The sequence below is a fragment of the Canis lupus genome, chromosome 34 (assembly GCF_048164855.1).
Source record: "Canis lupus baileyi chromosome 34, mCanLup2.hap1, whole genome shotgun sequence".
Lineage (NCBI taxonomy): Eukaryota > Metazoa > Chordata > Mammalia > Carnivora > Canidae > Canis > Canis lupus.
The window spans coordinates 15,183,123-15,199,482 of record NC_132871.1 but is presented as its reverse complement, the minus strand read 5'-3'; the positions used below and the strand labels follow the sequence as shown (position 1 = coordinate 15,199,482).

Below are 16,360 nucleotides of genomic sequence, written 5' to 3'. Positions count from 1 at the left end.
AATAAATAATACTAACAATTCCAATTGTTGGTGAGGATGTGGAGGAATGGGAACTCTCATAAACTGCTCATGGAAATATAAATTGTTACAACCATTTTTGGAAACCAGCAGTATCTACTAATGGCAAATTCATACCCATAACCCAGTAAATTTACTGTTAGGTATACATCAACAAATATTAATAGTATATGCAGAGACTGGTATAAACACATTCAAACAGCATTACTAGTAATAGTCAAGAAGTGGAAACAATCTAAACAGCTATCAACAGATTATATAAACTGTGGTATATGCATACAAAGTAATAAAAATCAACTACAGTTACAGGATTAACATGGATGAGCATCAAAAACATCATGTGGGGATCCCTGGGTGGCGCAGCGGTTTGGCGCCTGCCTTTGGCCCAGGGCGTGATCCTGGAGACCCGGGATCGAATCCCACATCAGGCTCCCGGTGCATGGAGCCTGCTTCTCCCTCTGCCTGTGTCTCTGCCTCTCTCTCTCTCTCTCTGACTATCATAAATAAATTTAAAAAAATTTAAAAAAAAAAAAAAAGAAAAAAAAACATCATGTGGAGCAAAAGTAGCTACAAATGAAATACATACTATGTGAGTCAACTCATATGAAGTTCAATGACAGGCATTACTCAGTCAGAATAGTGATTTCTTTGGGGGAAAGAGAGAAGGCAGTAACTGATGGGAAAAGGAAGAGGGCTTCTGAAGTGCTGTCAAAGTTGTTGACTGAGTGGCAGTTACACAGATTATGGCTTATAATAATTCACTGAGCAAAAATTTGTGTGCATTTTCTTTCTTTCTTTTCTTTTTTTTAAGATTTTACTTAGGGGCACTTGGGTGGCTTAGTCAATTAAATGCCTGCCTTCAGTTCAGGTCAGAATCACCAGTCCTGGGATCCAGGCACACATTGGGCTCCCTGTTCAGCAGAGTTCACTTCTTTCTCTCCCTCTGCACCCACCCCCCCGCCCCGCCGCTGCTCATGCTCACCCTCCTCTCACACACTCTCTCTCAAATAAATAAAATATTTTTAAAAATTAAAATCAATCACATGGGGCACGTGGGTGGCTCAATCTTTTAGATATTTGGCTCAGGTCATGGTAACAGGACTCAGCATGGAGTCCGCTTGAGATTCTCCCCCTCCACCCCAAATCCCACCCTACATGCACTCTCTAAAATAAGTAAATATTTAAAAAAATAAAATACACTGCATTGCATCACAGTAAAATTACAGTACTTGAGCTTTATAGGGTAGTAACTTCTAAAGACATGTCCTTAAAAATATCACAAGGAAAAACTTGTGTAGAATTTAATAAAAGTATAAAACTTTATACAATGAAAAATTACAAATACATAAAAAGAAAAAAATGATGGAGAAAATGGTCTATCAAGTATTACAAGGACTAACATCACTTGCCTAAGATACAGACTTCAAGAAAAATTAGCAATGGGATTTTCTTGTACAAAGTTCAATTTCCCTAGCAATCAAGACATATCAATGGTATCAAGAAGATACCATTTAACAGATAAACTGAAGGAAACTTGTGTAATTCCTTTCTCTAGGGAGCACTTTGTTCATACCTCTGTGATAGAGATACAATTTCCTCCCTTCCTATTTTCCTTTTCTGAGAACTTTCCTTCACGGCAAAGGATTGCTCTAGGATCCACAAGAGCAAAGGAATGCTCTAGGATCCACAAGAGAACTTTCCTTCACAGCAAAGGATTGCTCTAGGATCCACAAGAGAATAGTGCTACTCTGGTTCCTGAATTTCTAGTTTCTATTTCAGTCCCCTTGAGGCTAACTGGGTTCTAAGACCTATATCTTTCTAATAATAAATTTGTTTTGCTTAAGTTTTTTTCTAGCAACCAAGTGACCAATGGATATAATACCCTGATAGACTATATGCTACAACTACATGACAGTTCTTCTGCTTATATCAGAAGTTGAAAACTGGCAACTCAGATTGTTTTACCTGACCCACAAGGTGTTTCTCAAAAAGTATGAATTACATATTATGAATTATACTCTTCTTCACCAGACTTTGATCAAGTTCCTGGGAGGCAGGGACTCTATCTTATGTATCTTTGTTTTCCCAGTGCTAAACTCAATCCAAAAATACTTGTTAACTGAATAAACTATGCCAATAACATTTCTATAAAACTCTAAAGTTCTGACAATTGATTCATATATGAGAAGTAATAGCAGACTAAAATCCTAGTTATCCCACAGGGAAAACAATAAATAATGTCAATATACAATAAAACATAAAATATAGAACACATAAAAATGTGTCCTTTTGCCTAGTAAACCAACTCCTTCAAATGTATATATACTGAAGAAACAATTCAAAGGAAGAAAAAATATTATATGCATAACAAATGCCACAATATTATACAGTGAAAAGAAATAACAATTATGATTAAGTTTTGATATATGTATCAACTAAATAAGTTAGTATATATTCACTTAAAATATAATTATGAAAAAAATATAATTATGAAAATTATGAGAACATATACAGATAAGGGAATGCAACCTAAATTTTTTTTAAAGATTTTATTTATTTAACAGAGAGAGTGCACAAACAGGGGAAGCAGGAGGCAGAGGGAGAGGAAGAAGCAGACTTTCCAATGACTCTCTAATATGAGCTTGTTTTTTTATCCCTGCCTTTCTTCTCGGAAGCAAAAATTCACCAATGCATGAACACACACACAAACAGCAGCAGCAAGTAACTTAACCAAGGTCATATAGCTCAGAAGTGACAGTGAAAGGATATAAATCCACGTCTATTGATAGTAAGCCCACATTCCTAAGCCTCATACTAACTACACTGCCTACACACCCACTAATAAACACACATTATTAAGCACCTAGTGCACATAAAGCACTCTCCCTGGTATAAATAAGAACACACAAAAACACAATACATGGCACTTTTACAATTTTCAACGCAGTGCTTTATATGAAAAGCAAGATAAAGCATTGCTAATTAAAGATAAACATTGCTAATCCAAATCCAGTGTTTAATGCTTGATTAAATGTTGTAAGCATGTATCATAAATTTGATCAATTCTGAAGCCACAGAAAAGTACAAGAACTAAAATAATAAAAGTAGGAATTTTAAACATCTGAAATCTGCCTCTGTCAGACACAACTCTGCTAGAATTCAACAGCCCAGGAAAACAATTCACGTGTATGTATCAAGTGTACTCCAGCCATAAGAGACCTTTACCCAGATAGTACTTGTTTTTCCTTATTCTTATCATTTAAACAAAGAAAAAATTTTAATTTGAAAGCATCAATAATATAATAGTGTTATTTAACATATAACTACTGGTTAATGCGCCACAAATTTCTCATTTAACGCTCCACAACCTTGTGAAGTACTGCTATTCCATCCTACAACCAAGAAAATCTACAGGTGAGGAGGGATGCCTGGGTGGCTGTCAGTTAAACCTCCAACTCCAGGTTTCAGCTCAGGTTATGATCTCAGGGTCGGGAGATTGAGCCCCAATTCCAATTTATGTTGGGCATGGAGTCTGCTTAAAGTTCTCTCTCTCACTCTTCTCCACTCCCCCTTCTTAAATAAAAATAAAATTTTAGAAATAATAGAACCACTATATCAAAAGAGGGAAAGGGAAAAGGGAAAAGGGAAAAGGGAAAGAAAGGAAAGGAAAGGAAAGGAAAGGAAAGGAAAGGAAAGGAAAGGAAAGGAAAGGAAAGGAAAAAAGAAAGAAGAGAAGAGAAAAGAGAAGAGAAGAGAAAGAAAGAAAAGAAAAGAAAAGAAAAGAAAAGAAAAGAAAAGAAAAGAAAAAAGAAAAGAAAAGAAAATTAAATTAAATTCATGGGTGAGGCAATGAGAGATGAAGTGTACTAAGTGACAAAATCCAAACTGGAACCAAGGCCTAACAAATGCATGCTTGTAACTATTATGTTACACTAACTTTTTAAATCATAATGCTTTTTAACATGTGGTACCAATATTCAAAAACTAAGTATAATGCTTTCAACTAGGTCAAACAAGTAGGACACTAGGAAAAAAGAGAAGTAAGAGCTTGTAGGATGCTGCCACTTATTAATCTTAGGGGTTTTTTTTTGTTATTGTTTAAAAATATAAAATTTGTTTAAATAGAGTAAGAAATGCCCAGAGAAAATATAACAAAGCATTTAATAAACTCAATTAGATACATGTTCAGTGTCAGGTTTGTAACCCTTCATTAAGTGCAAGACACTGTGTTAATACTACTGAAGTCCAATACTTCTTAGGGTGAGTTGAACCCTACTGATTCAAAAATACATGCCCAGGGACGCCTGGGTGGCTCAGTTGTGGAGCATCTGCCTTTGGCTCAGGTAGTAATCTTGGGGTCCTGGGATTGAGTTCCACATCAGGCTCCCCAAAGGGAGCCTGCTTCTCCCTCTGCCTAGGTCTCTGCCTCTGTGTCTCTCATGAATAAATAAATTAAAAAAAAAAAAAAACTTTAAATGCCCATCTCACACATTTTTGATATATAAACTGAGAAAAATCCTTTAAATAATTAATTTGGTAACATTCATCAAAAGTCCTAAAATTTTGTCCTGACAATTCCATTGAGAACGATCTTTAAAAAATAAAAATGTTTTTACTCAAAGATATTCATTATATCATTATCTAAGTGGCCAAAAAATAAAATTTAAATTATAAAGAAATTTTTAAAATAGCCTAAATAACTACCTATAATAGTTATTTTTGTTCACCATAATCCCTTTCTCAGGAAAACTACCACTCAACTAATCTGTGTGATCTTATTGTCAATCTTGATTTTCTGTAGGTTCCCCAACTCACCCTACCCAAAGCCATAGTGGCTAGTGACTTTGCAGTACTTCATCTCCCAGGTCCCAGGAATTGACTAAGAAATTGACAATTAAAATACATCAGCATCAACCTGTGGACATCAAGAAAGAGAGGTTGTCTTGCATTGTGTTGCTACGCTAAAAGCTATGAGTGTCTGGAAGTTCCAAAAAGAAAAGGCTAGAAGAACCCGGAAATGGAAACAGAGGGACGCCTGGGTGGCTCAGCAATTGAGCGTCTGCCTTCGGCCCAGGGCATGATCCTGAAGTCCCAGGATTGAGTCCCACATTGGGCTCCCTGCATGGGCCTGCTTCTCCCTCTGCCTATGTCTCTGCCTCTCTCTCTCTCTCTCTCTCTGTGTGTGACTATCATAAATGAAAGAAGAAAGAAAAGAAAGAAAGAAAAGAAAAGAAAAGAAAAGAAAAGAAAAGAAAAGAAAAGAAAAGAAAAGAAAAGAAAAGAACGAAAGAAAGAAGAAATCAATGACATTATTTGAGCTCTTGGATCAAAATTATTTCCAAAGTCATCTCATCCCCCTCTACACATATAATTCCCAGTTATATAAACTAATAAATTCTTTTTAACTTACCAAAGCATGTGTTAAGTTTTCATCACAAGTAAGCAAGAGAACCATGACTAACACACCACCTAAAGAATGTTTAACTGAGTTAGTAATAGTACATCCATTCAATGGAATACTGCCGACAAAGCAGTTTAACTGTTAACCTGCATGACTAGTTTTAATCCTGGCTCTGCTACATATTCTCTACGTGCTCTTCAGTAAGTTACTGAACCTCTCCGGGCCTCAATTTCCTCATCTGTAAAATAAGGATATAATGGTACTCATTTCATACGATTGTTAGAAGTAAATGAGTTACTATTTACAAAGTACCTGGAACAGGGCCTACCACTAAAGTATATGTATAAATAAATAAGATATAAAAAGATATATAAATGAGATACATAAGTAAAAGTAACACAACATTGACAAAATCACATAATTACAGCGGTATTTTTAAAGACTTGTGCCCCGAAAAATGAAAAACTAGTTTTAAAGAAGCAAACACACTATTTACCAAAAGCATAGGGAAAAAAATTGGGATGTGCCTCAGATCTTACAAGAGACAGGATGAATTTGACTGGCTTCAAACAAATCCCTAGGACCTTCTCCAGTGGCACTATACTTATCATCAGACAGGAAGCACATACCTACTGTCAAGTGTGGAATCATGAAATCATACAATGTATCACATTTAACAATAGTTGCAGATACTATTAACAAGAAAACTTAAAAATTTAAATCTAGAAAAAGTTTGTCATGATCTCCAGCTAAACTGGTTTCCCAGGAAGGCACACATTATGAGCATAACCAATTCTTAATAATTCATATTAATGAAGAATAAATATTACAAGTCATCTACAAAAGTCACTCATATCTGACTTTGTAATGCATCTTTGTAGAATGTAAGCATTTTTGCTTAAATATGGGCATAACTTGTCTTCTTGATATTCTCAACAGTTCAGACCTAATAATGAAGCCACATGAGAAGATTTAAGTTTCAAAACCTAAAAATAAAGTTTCAAAACCTACTCCCTGGATCAGCTCTTCGTATCTTTCCACACCATGCTTTGAATTCCTATTAACTTACTCAAATTCTGTCTCTCGTTAGATTTACGAAATAATACATGTTACCAAGAGATTTGTTTTACAAGCAATAAAGTAATTAAAATTAAATGCTTTAGGGATGCCTGGGTGGCTCAGTGGTTGAGTGTCTGCCCTTGGGCTTAGGGCGTGATCCTGGGATCCGGGATTGAGTCTCACATCAAGTCCCACATCAGGCTCCCCGCAAGGAGCCTGCTTCTTCTCTCTCTGCCTGTGTCTCTGCCTCTGTCTCTCATAAATAAATAAAAATCTTTAAAAAAAAATAAAATAAAACTATGTGCTTTAAAAATACTTCTTATAGGGATCCCTGGGTGGCGCAGCGGTTTGGCGCCTGCCTTTGGCCCAGGGCGCGATCCTGGAGACCAGGGATCGAATCCCACGTTGGGCTCCCGGTGCATGGAGCCTGCTTCTCTCTCTCTCTCTACAATAAATAAATAAATAAATAAATAAATTTAAATAAATAAATAAGTAAAATTAAATAAATAAAATTAAATAAATAAATAAATAAAATAAATAAAATAAAATAAAATACTTCTTATAGATGTGCCATATTGAGCTTCAAGCCTCTTTTCCCTGCCCAAACACTAATAGCAAAGATCCACCACTAAAGCACTCAATTTTATTCAGAGACCTTTTTTAAAGATTTTATTTATTCATGAGAGACACAGAAAAAGAGAAGCAGAGACATAGGCAGAGGGAGAAGCAGGCTCCCTGTGGGGAGCCGGATGCAGGGCTCAATCCCAGGACTCCATCCCAGGACTCCAGGATCATACCCTGAGCCTAAGGCAGACACTTAACTCCTGAGCCACCCAGGCATCCCTATTCAGAGCCTTATGCATGAGATTATAAAGCCTCCACAGTAAGTAGTAACTCCTGTACTGACAGTGGAAAATTCTTTGTTCAAATTCTAATGTTTGTTATGGCTGTGATGGGCTTATAGGCCAAAAAAGGAAGATAAATGGCATCCCAATTAAGACTATTAAACATAAAAATAAGGTTTTTCATTAGTGTACCTCTAACATTTCCCATGAAAGAACTAAACAGATCTGAAAAAATGAAATGTAAGATTCACAGCTGGCACAGCCTTTTAAACTGGGTTGCTTGACTTGGGGCTTATTATGCATGTTACTTTTTATTTTTTTATTTTTATTTTTTGCGTGTTACTTTTTAATCTTATCTTCCTACATGTATAAAACTCATGCAAAAAACAAATAATAAAAGTTTACAGATAAACTTAATGAGCCTAAGAGACTGATTAGTAAATTAAAAAAAAAAAAACTAAGAAATTAACCAAAACCAAATTTCTCTATTTTAGGCAATACATCCTTGTGGGTAAAATGCAGACTTTGTTCAAATCTCAGCCCTAACTGCATCATGGGCAAGGGTCTTCACTTCTCTGTGCTTCAGTTTCCTCGTCTGTAAAATGAGAATGAAAGTTATATATACCTCAGTTATAAGAAATAGCTAACTAAACTGTAGTTATTATTGTTGCTGCTAACCATATGACTCTCTAAAATATAACCTGCCTAAGAATTACTAACATAAGCATCTTCCTGGATCTGAAAATATATGCATATCAAGATATATAATCACTCCATTTTTAAGCAAACTTAACAGTCCCTCAACAAAACTTTTGTTGGGGGCCAATTCTACAGAGGACATCCTAGTATGCACCAAATACAGAAATGAACAAAACTGTCTCTGAATTCAAGACTTTTCCAACTAGTAGGCAAAATAAATAAAACTATAATAAAAGGCAACATGATGGAGATGCTATGAAATCATGACAAATCAAAACACTAATAAACAGAAAACACCTAAGTCAGGGTTAGTGGGGGGAGCAAACACTTCTTCCTGAATCTAATTACTTCATTACAGAGTATCACACTGTCATTTATGTAATTAACATAGTTTTTCATATATTCATAACAAGGCTTTAGAACGTAGACCATTAAAAAAAAAAAAGATCATTCAGCACACTACATACCACGCTGATAAATAAACCTGACATTTTTTTTCGTAACAATGAAGGCTATCTTCTCTTAACAAACCCAAACGCAACCTTGAAAAAAGGTCACATTGCTTCTTTAGGAAACATTTCTCTCACCAATAAATGAAAGCTTCCAAATTCTCCTCCAGTAAGTTTTATTAGGTCTAATGTCAAAAGAATAGTATTTTTGAAAGACCTTTGAGAGCCTTGAATCCAAACCCCCTCATTTTACAGATGAAAAGAAGCCACAAAGTACAAAGAAAAAAAAAAAAGCACTAAGTGAGAGTCAGAAAACTGAATTTTGGTCCCAAGTCTTTCACAGCAAAAGCCTGGGCAAATAATCTAAGTTTCCTCATCTGTAAAATGAGAGGTTTGGACTCAATTGCTTCCAACGTCCCTTTCAGCTCTACAATTCTCATTTTATGAAACTGAAGCAGAGATAAGCAACTGGCCCAAGGTTACACAGCCAGTTAATGGCAAAGCAGGGACTACAGTAGGATTCCAATTATAACCAATGCACTTTCTCATCTGTACCATACTGCTTCTGCTTCATAACACTATTCTTCTAAATTATTCTAAGATTTTTGGAAATTATTAACAACCATGAAGGATTTTATGAAACTAAATGACTTATTTCTATGGTTCTTCTATAGAAAATGAGCTCTAGGGATCCCTGGGTGGCGCAGCAGTTTGGCGCCTGCCTTTGGCCCAGGGCGCGATCCTGGAGACCGGGGATCGAATCCCACGTCGGGCTCCCGGTGCATGGAGCCTGCTTCTCCCTCTGCCTGTGTCTCTGCCTCTCTCTCTCTCTGTGACTATCATAAATAAATAAAAAAATAAATAAATAAAAAAAAAAGAAAATGAGCTCTAAACCCAAATGCTACAAGTACATGTTGTCTCAAACTGTGTGTCACTACACAGTTGACCTCAACAAAATTATGGGAATTTATGCTTAACTTCCCTAAAATCTAACCTTTCAATCCAACTCACAGAAGAGATTATGTTCCTTATAAAATTAAAATATGAATTGTTAGGAGTAATGATAAATATTACATACATAATTCTCTGAATAAGATGAAAATTAAAATTCTTCACTTCAGGGCGCCTGGGTGGCTCAGTGGTCGAATGTGTCTGCCTTTGGCTCAGGTCGTGATCCTGTTGGGAGCCTGCTTCTCCCTCTGCCTAGGTCTCTGCCTCTCTCTGTGTCTTTCTCATGAGTAAATAAAATCTTAACTAAGTTAACTAATTAATTAAATTCTTCACTTTAGCTTATATTCTGGTTATACTTGATATGCATTTTTAAGTTCAAGAGTAATCAATTTAGACACTTTTCCTTCATGTATCCTGAAAAGACTAACTTTATTTTTTTTTTTAAGATTTTATTTATTTACTCACAAGAGACAGAGAGAGGGAGAGAGAGAGAGTCAGAGACACATGTAGAGGGGGAAGCAGGGAGCCCAACGTGGGACTCAATCCCAGGTCTCCAGGATCACGCCCTGGGCTGAAGGCGGCGCCGGCGCTAAACCGCTGAGCCACCCGGGCTGCCCAAAAAACTCTCTAACTTTAAAACCATTAGAAAAGATTAAGCATTCCCCTGAACACATAAACAATCACAAATAAAAGACTACATGGTGATAGGTTCTCTTTCAAAACTGAAAATCAGCCCCCGCAGTATTCTAAATTCTGTGCACAAATATATTACAAACTCTACTAAACTGTATCACAAGCAGCATCTGATTCCCCAAAATGCCTTCAAAGCTTATTATATTTCACAAGGTATTTAGCAAGATTTCAGGAGGACTGATAATGCGGATTCCAGAAAATAATCAGAGGAAAAACACCATAAAAATGCAAAATAAAATCAACAATAGTTTCATACTAGTGGCTGAAGAGAATACTCAAAATTATATATACATATAGAAGTATAGTTTAACCACAGTATTTAGATATTTTTTTTAAATCCACAGAATGTTTACATTTTTAAAGTGGATGGGACCTAAAGTCACTTAATCCAGTAGCATCCAAAATAAGACTCGATCTCTCCCCTAACCAAAAATGTCCCTGTAGACTGCTTTAAATTCTTTCTGCTACATACTTTTTCCTAATTTAAATTTTGTTAACATATAGTGCAATATTGCTTTCTGAAATTACTAAAAACTTTTAAGATCAGTTTTTTCCACTGCTGGAGAGGTCTAGCATGGTCAAAAAATTATACTGCATTCTATCTATGCCTTTCTAACTTTCACCTGCTAGTCTACATCCTAAAGACAGAATGCATCTACTCTCTCTGCTATTTATGTTTTTGGAACACCTGAAGATAGCTGTCACGCTTTGCATTCTTTTAGTGGTCTCTTCTTTAGGCTATAAATGTTATGGTCCACAGATTACTTACTTGTGGGTCCTGGAGACAATTCTGAAATACAATGAACTTCCACACTGCAAGTAAAGTTTTAAAAAACCGCCTCTTGTCAAATTTTGGTGTAATATCAAAGAAAAATATATACAACTTATAAAAGGACTATTAAAATACACCAAGTTTTCTAACTACAAAGCTATTCGAAGCTGGATTCTCTTCACAATACCTCAATCAAAATATATCGCAACAGACTAAAGCAGAAGCAAACTTTAGCTGTCTTCTATTAAGCCAGAAACCAAAGTGATGCAAGAATATGAAACAAGGGCACCTGGGTGGCTTAGTGGCTGAGCATCTGCCTTTGGCTCAGGTCACGATCCCAGGGTCCTGGAATCAAGTCCTGCATCAGGCTCTCCATGGGGAGCCCGCTTCTCCCTCTTCCTATATCTCTCTTTCTGTGTCTCTCATGAATAAATAAATAAACTCTTAAAAAAAAAAAAAGAATATGAAACAAGCCACTAGTTTCCCTAACGTTTTTGTTTTAGAATATTTAATCATGGGATCCCTGGCTGGCGCAGCGGTTTGGCGCCTGCCTTTGGGCCAGGGTGCGATCCTGGAGACCCGGGATCGAATCCCACATCGGGCTCCCTGTGCACGGAGCCTGCTTCTCCCTCTGCCTATGTCTCTCCCTCTCTCTCTCCCTCTGTGTGACTATCATAAAAAAAAAAAAAAGAATATTTAATCATTTGAAAATTTGTTAACAAGTAATCAGCTTATTATTTTTGAGAAGTATCTTTGAAACTATTTCTAAAACAGTAAATATCAATAGACATAACCCAGATAAATAAAATTTCTGTGGCGTCCTCGTAATTTTTAAGACAGTAAAGGGTTCCTGAGACCAAAAAATGTGTTTTCCCAGGGACAGATTCCCAGACAGCTAACTATCCTGGATTCTCTCCTTTCTCTCTCTCGCCTAATACATAAATGTGCCTCTATAAAGAAGGTACCTATCACATTATCTATTCATAAGCTAAAATCCTTAAACATACAACCCTGTCCTCCTACAGCTAATGATTTCAAGAAACTAAAAGGGCCACGTGGTACACCTTTATTTTTAACAACTCCCTACAGGTATTACTCAATCATCCAGTGTCAAGTATCTTAAATCTTCTAAGGGATGCAATCTGCAAACAGGAAAACAGAGCAAGTTTAATTACACTGTATCACCTTTTTAAGCAAACTACTTTCACTATTTACATAAAAGTAAAGCATAGGGATCCCTGGGTGGCGCAGCGGTTTGGCGCCTGCCTTTGGCCCAGGGCGCGATCCTGGAGACCCGGGATCGAATCCCACATCGGGCTCCCAGTGCATGGAGCCTGCTTCTCCCTCTGCCTATGTCTCTGCCTCTCTCTCTTTCTCTGTGACTATCATAAATAAATAAAAATTAAAAAAAAAGTAAAGCATATTATTCATATCTGGTAAGATGAACAGAAAAGAAAAATGCTAGTCTTCTGCATAATCTTTTGATTCTTAGCAATAACTAATTCAAAAGTACCCATATACTAATAGAAAAAAAAATCTGTTAATCTAGCCAATATGACTCTGGGTTCCTAGGTCTCAGTAAAGCAAAATTGACCACTATTTGGAAATTTACTTAATTTCTTAATTTTCCATTTCCTTAATCACAGGATTATTAGAAGATAAAATGGGATAGAGATCACAGGCTTAAAAGATCCAACATGAAATCTAGAGCTACACTGCTGAGAACCTCTCAGGGAAGTTCAAGATTGATAAAGGAAAATCTCTGAGATTCAGGAAAAGCAGTTGTCTACTTTGTATCATACCAATTCCTAAATTCCAGGACGCCTGGGTGGCTCAGCGATTTGGCGCCTGCCCTCGGCCCAGGGTGTGATCCTGGAGAGCCAGGATGGAGTCCCACATTTGGCTCCCTGCATCGAGCCTGTTTCTCTCTCTCTGCCTCTCTCTCTGCCTGTCTCTGCCTCTCTTTCTGTATCTCTCATTAATAAATAAATAAAATCTTTGAAAAAAAATTCCTAAATTCCAACAAATCCCTAAATCTTATTATAATATTTAAATATTATTAGGTATGCTTTATTTGTAATCAAATTAAACTCTATAAAGATGAGCATGAGAACAGGATGAGAAAGGAAGAAAGCCAAAATGTGAAGCACTGAAAATAATGTTACAATACTAGATTTTTGGTTTCAAATATATCAAAACTTCAAAATAATCCATTTTTACAGATATTTACAATATATCTTCAAAAACAGCCCATTTTCAAAGTTAAAGTTTGCTTAAGAGCACTTCATCACATAACCTTAAAAATACATGTACACATATATATCTTTTAAGTCCAAATTTTTCTATTATATATTACATTAAATTGGTTCAATTCTTCAGAAACAAAGTTTGTTCTCACCTTGATACATATATTCAAGTTCTACTAATATTATTATTATTATTATTCTTACAGTCACTGTAAGTCCAAAGCTCTCTCAACGTACATCAATTTATACAATATACTAACACGTACACCTGCAAAAGATGCTAAACACTTGTTAAAATGAAAACTGGGATCTCACTCAATAGAAAATGTCTTCATCGTATATCTAGGGTTTCATATATGCAATTCCTGTTAGCACTAATGATATGAGACTGTAGCTTCAAGATAAATATATATAACCCTTGAGAAGATTAACACAGTTTTAACTTACATGCTGGTTGGTCAAAAAGAAATACACCACTGTGGCCATAGAGGTACTTGGTGAAATATAACGATCACAAAAGCATGTCTTGTTTTTTCATTAACAAAAGATTCACTAATTTACTTTATAAAAAGCCTACTGTAACCCAAACTTCTAGAAAGAATTCTGGTTATTCAGAAGTTCAAGCTAAATTATTCCAACCCCTCAGAATTTTCAAACATCAGGAAAAGTACAGAATAGTATAGAAGTTTGTTTTTTGTTTTTTGTTTGTTTTTTTTTTTAACTAGAGTTGAAGTAATCTCAGAAACTCACAATCTAATTTTGCAGTCCCCAAATTACTGATAACTGATGTTACAGATGAACAATTCAACACTATGTCCTCTCAGTATCTAGTACAGCCCCTGGCTCACAGAAATGGCTCAATAAATATTTGAGAAATGAATGAATGAAAAAAAGGTAAAGCCTTTTAAAAGGCAGTCTTTCCCATGGCCATCATTTACTATAACTCATTGCACTCTCACTGATAACACTACCATTAAGCATCTTAATGAAACTACAAAAGTAGAAGTATGCTAAAAGCACCAACTGCTCTGTCTACAAAATAGATTTTGAAACATTCATTTACAAATTTTCAAGTGCAAAAAGAAAAATCGCCAGATGCACTAAATTTGAATTAGTCAAAAAATAAACTTTTATCTTGTGATAATCAGAACTCGGTGTTGGGGGTGAGAGGGAAAGGGGTCTGTTAATACATTCTGCTTGTCTAATGGATGCCATAAATCAAATCTTTCCATGAATTTTCTGGAGCAAATTCATGCCAATCTTTGAGCCTATTGTCACTTTCACACATGCTCACAGGAACAAAATGACAAAGAATGCTATGCCTGAACCACTAGATTCAGGGCACAAAACACTTGATTAACAATTGTCAAGGCCAGATAGTAAATATTGACAGAGATCTTCAAAATAAATTAACCCCACCGATTCCTACATAAATTAAAGCTCCTGGTTTCTTTGAAGGATTCACCAGACTACTGGACTTCCAGACGTTTTTTTTTTTGAAAATGTGGCTTCAGTCTCCCTGTGTGACACAACTGGGAGTGCACAGAACAACCCATTTACCAATTGCTGATGAATACCGCTAAACGTTTTCCCAGACAAAAGGGGCGTCAAACGCCGATTCCACGCGCGTTACATTCTTCCCCCATAAACGCGCGTTCTCCCAGATTTCACCTTATGTCGTACACTTAAAGTTAAATACAGCAAGTTAAAAAATGTAAGTCAAAAGCACTCCTGTGTCTTACTATGGCTGTGTAACTGCTACATCTGGCGGCAGCACCCTTTGCATGCAAGAAACCAGAAAACTTAGAAAACAATTGCTAACCGATCCGGTGCGTGTTTGCATTCACCTTTACCCCGGTTGTTTCCCGCAAGACCCCACGACCCTGCGAGAGAGAGAGAGAGAGAGAGAGAGAGAGAGAGAGGGGGGGGGGGAGGGAGAGAGGACGCACAGACGCGCGGGAGGTGATGGCGAAGGAAGAGAAAGTTGCAGCCATCTGGAGGGGGTGGTTTTAAAAGCCTGCCCACGAGTCCAGCCTGTCGTTTAAACTGCTCTAAGGGGCCAGGCAGGGGATCCAAGTCGGGCTTTGACAATGTAAGCGACTCCCCCCGCCCCCCCCGCCCCAGGGGCAGGGGCCGTGCCAGCGAGGGCATCCTCCTCCGGGTCCCGGGCTGCGAGGCTCGCCGAGCGGGGACCGCCTCTAGGGGAGGAGTGCGCGGGGGAAGGGGAGGGGGCTCAGGGATGAAGGCTTCACCGGGAGGGAAAACCCACCGGAGAGCGGAGGCCAGGAGGTTAAGAGCGCTGAGTGCACTAGCAAATGGAGCAGAAAGGGGCTGGCGTCCGGGGGGAGCGGGGGGGCGCTTCCCACCCTAGCAGCCAGGCTGCTCCGAGCCCCGTGCGAGTCTGCGCGCCGCGCCGCGCCCCGCGCCCTCCGGCGCGCACCCCCTCGGCCGCCGCCGCCGCCGCCCGCGAACCGCCCCCCGCAGCCGGGCGGCCTCGCGTCCACCTCGCCACCATCCCCCACCCTGGGGTCGGGGAGAGAGACCGGGGGGGAGCGGAGGCCCGCGGGCGGGCGCGACGGCGCTTACCTTCCCTGGGCCTCCCGGATGGCGGCGTGTGATTCAGCAGGGACCTGGCCGCCGCCGCCGAGCCCGGGGTTGGAGACGTGGAGAGCTGGGACCAAGATGGCGGCCCCTCCAAACTTCCACTGCTACTTTGGACACTCATCAAGCTACTTTCTGGGAACCCGACTCCCCCCGTGCGACGGCGGCGGCGGCGGCGGCGGCAACGGCCCCGGCACCCGCCTCCGTCATGGCGGGGGCCGCGCGCTGAGGGCGAGCGACGGAGCGAGGGAGGGCAGGGAGGGGAGAGTCAAGGGGATGGGGGAGGAAGCCGAGGAGGGGGGAGGTGGGGAGGGAAGAGGTGAGGGGAGGAGGAAAAGGGGGAGAAGCGAGGGAGCAGGCGGGCGCGCCGGGGAGGAGGCGGGGGGAAGGAGCGCGGCGGCGGAGGCGTCGAGGGGGCGCCCGCCGGGTGCGGGCGGAGCGCGGGCAGCGCCGGCCGAGGGCACTTCCGCGAGCGGAACCTGCCGGCACCTCTGCAGTGCGTCGGCCCCCGGCGTCGCCTGGGCGGCGGCGGCGGCGGCGGCGGGCGGTGGGTGGCGGCTGAGGCGGCTGAGGCGGCGGGGTAACCTCTGCATCAGTTACAGGCGGCGGCGGCGTCACGCGCCGCC

At 39.2% G+C, this 16,360-nt stretch overlaps 1 protein-coding gene across 3 annotated transcripts in view; it reads right to left on the bottom strand.

Annotated features, from left to right (window-relative positions):
• The window catches only part of TLK1 (tousled like kinase 1), a 150,025-nt gene extending 133,910 nt beyond the window's left edge, over positions 1-16,115 (bottom strand). The window contains exons 1-2 of one of the 3 annotated variants that reach the window (XM_072810869.1): positions 15,720-16,013; positions 15,403-15,441 (exon numbers count right to left, since the gene is read on the bottom strand). In XM_072810869.1, coding sequence (XP_072666970.1) covers positions 15,403-15,441; positions 15,720-15,858 — 178 coding nt within the window. In that variant the 5' untranslated portion in view covers positions 15,859-16,013. Of the gene's footprint in view, positions 1-15,402; positions 15,442-15,719 lie in introns of all 3 variants that reach the window. The other 2 variants (XM_072810867.1, XM_072810868.1) reach the window with 2 other exon arrangements.
• Positions 16,116-16,360: the final 245 nt, after the last annotated feature.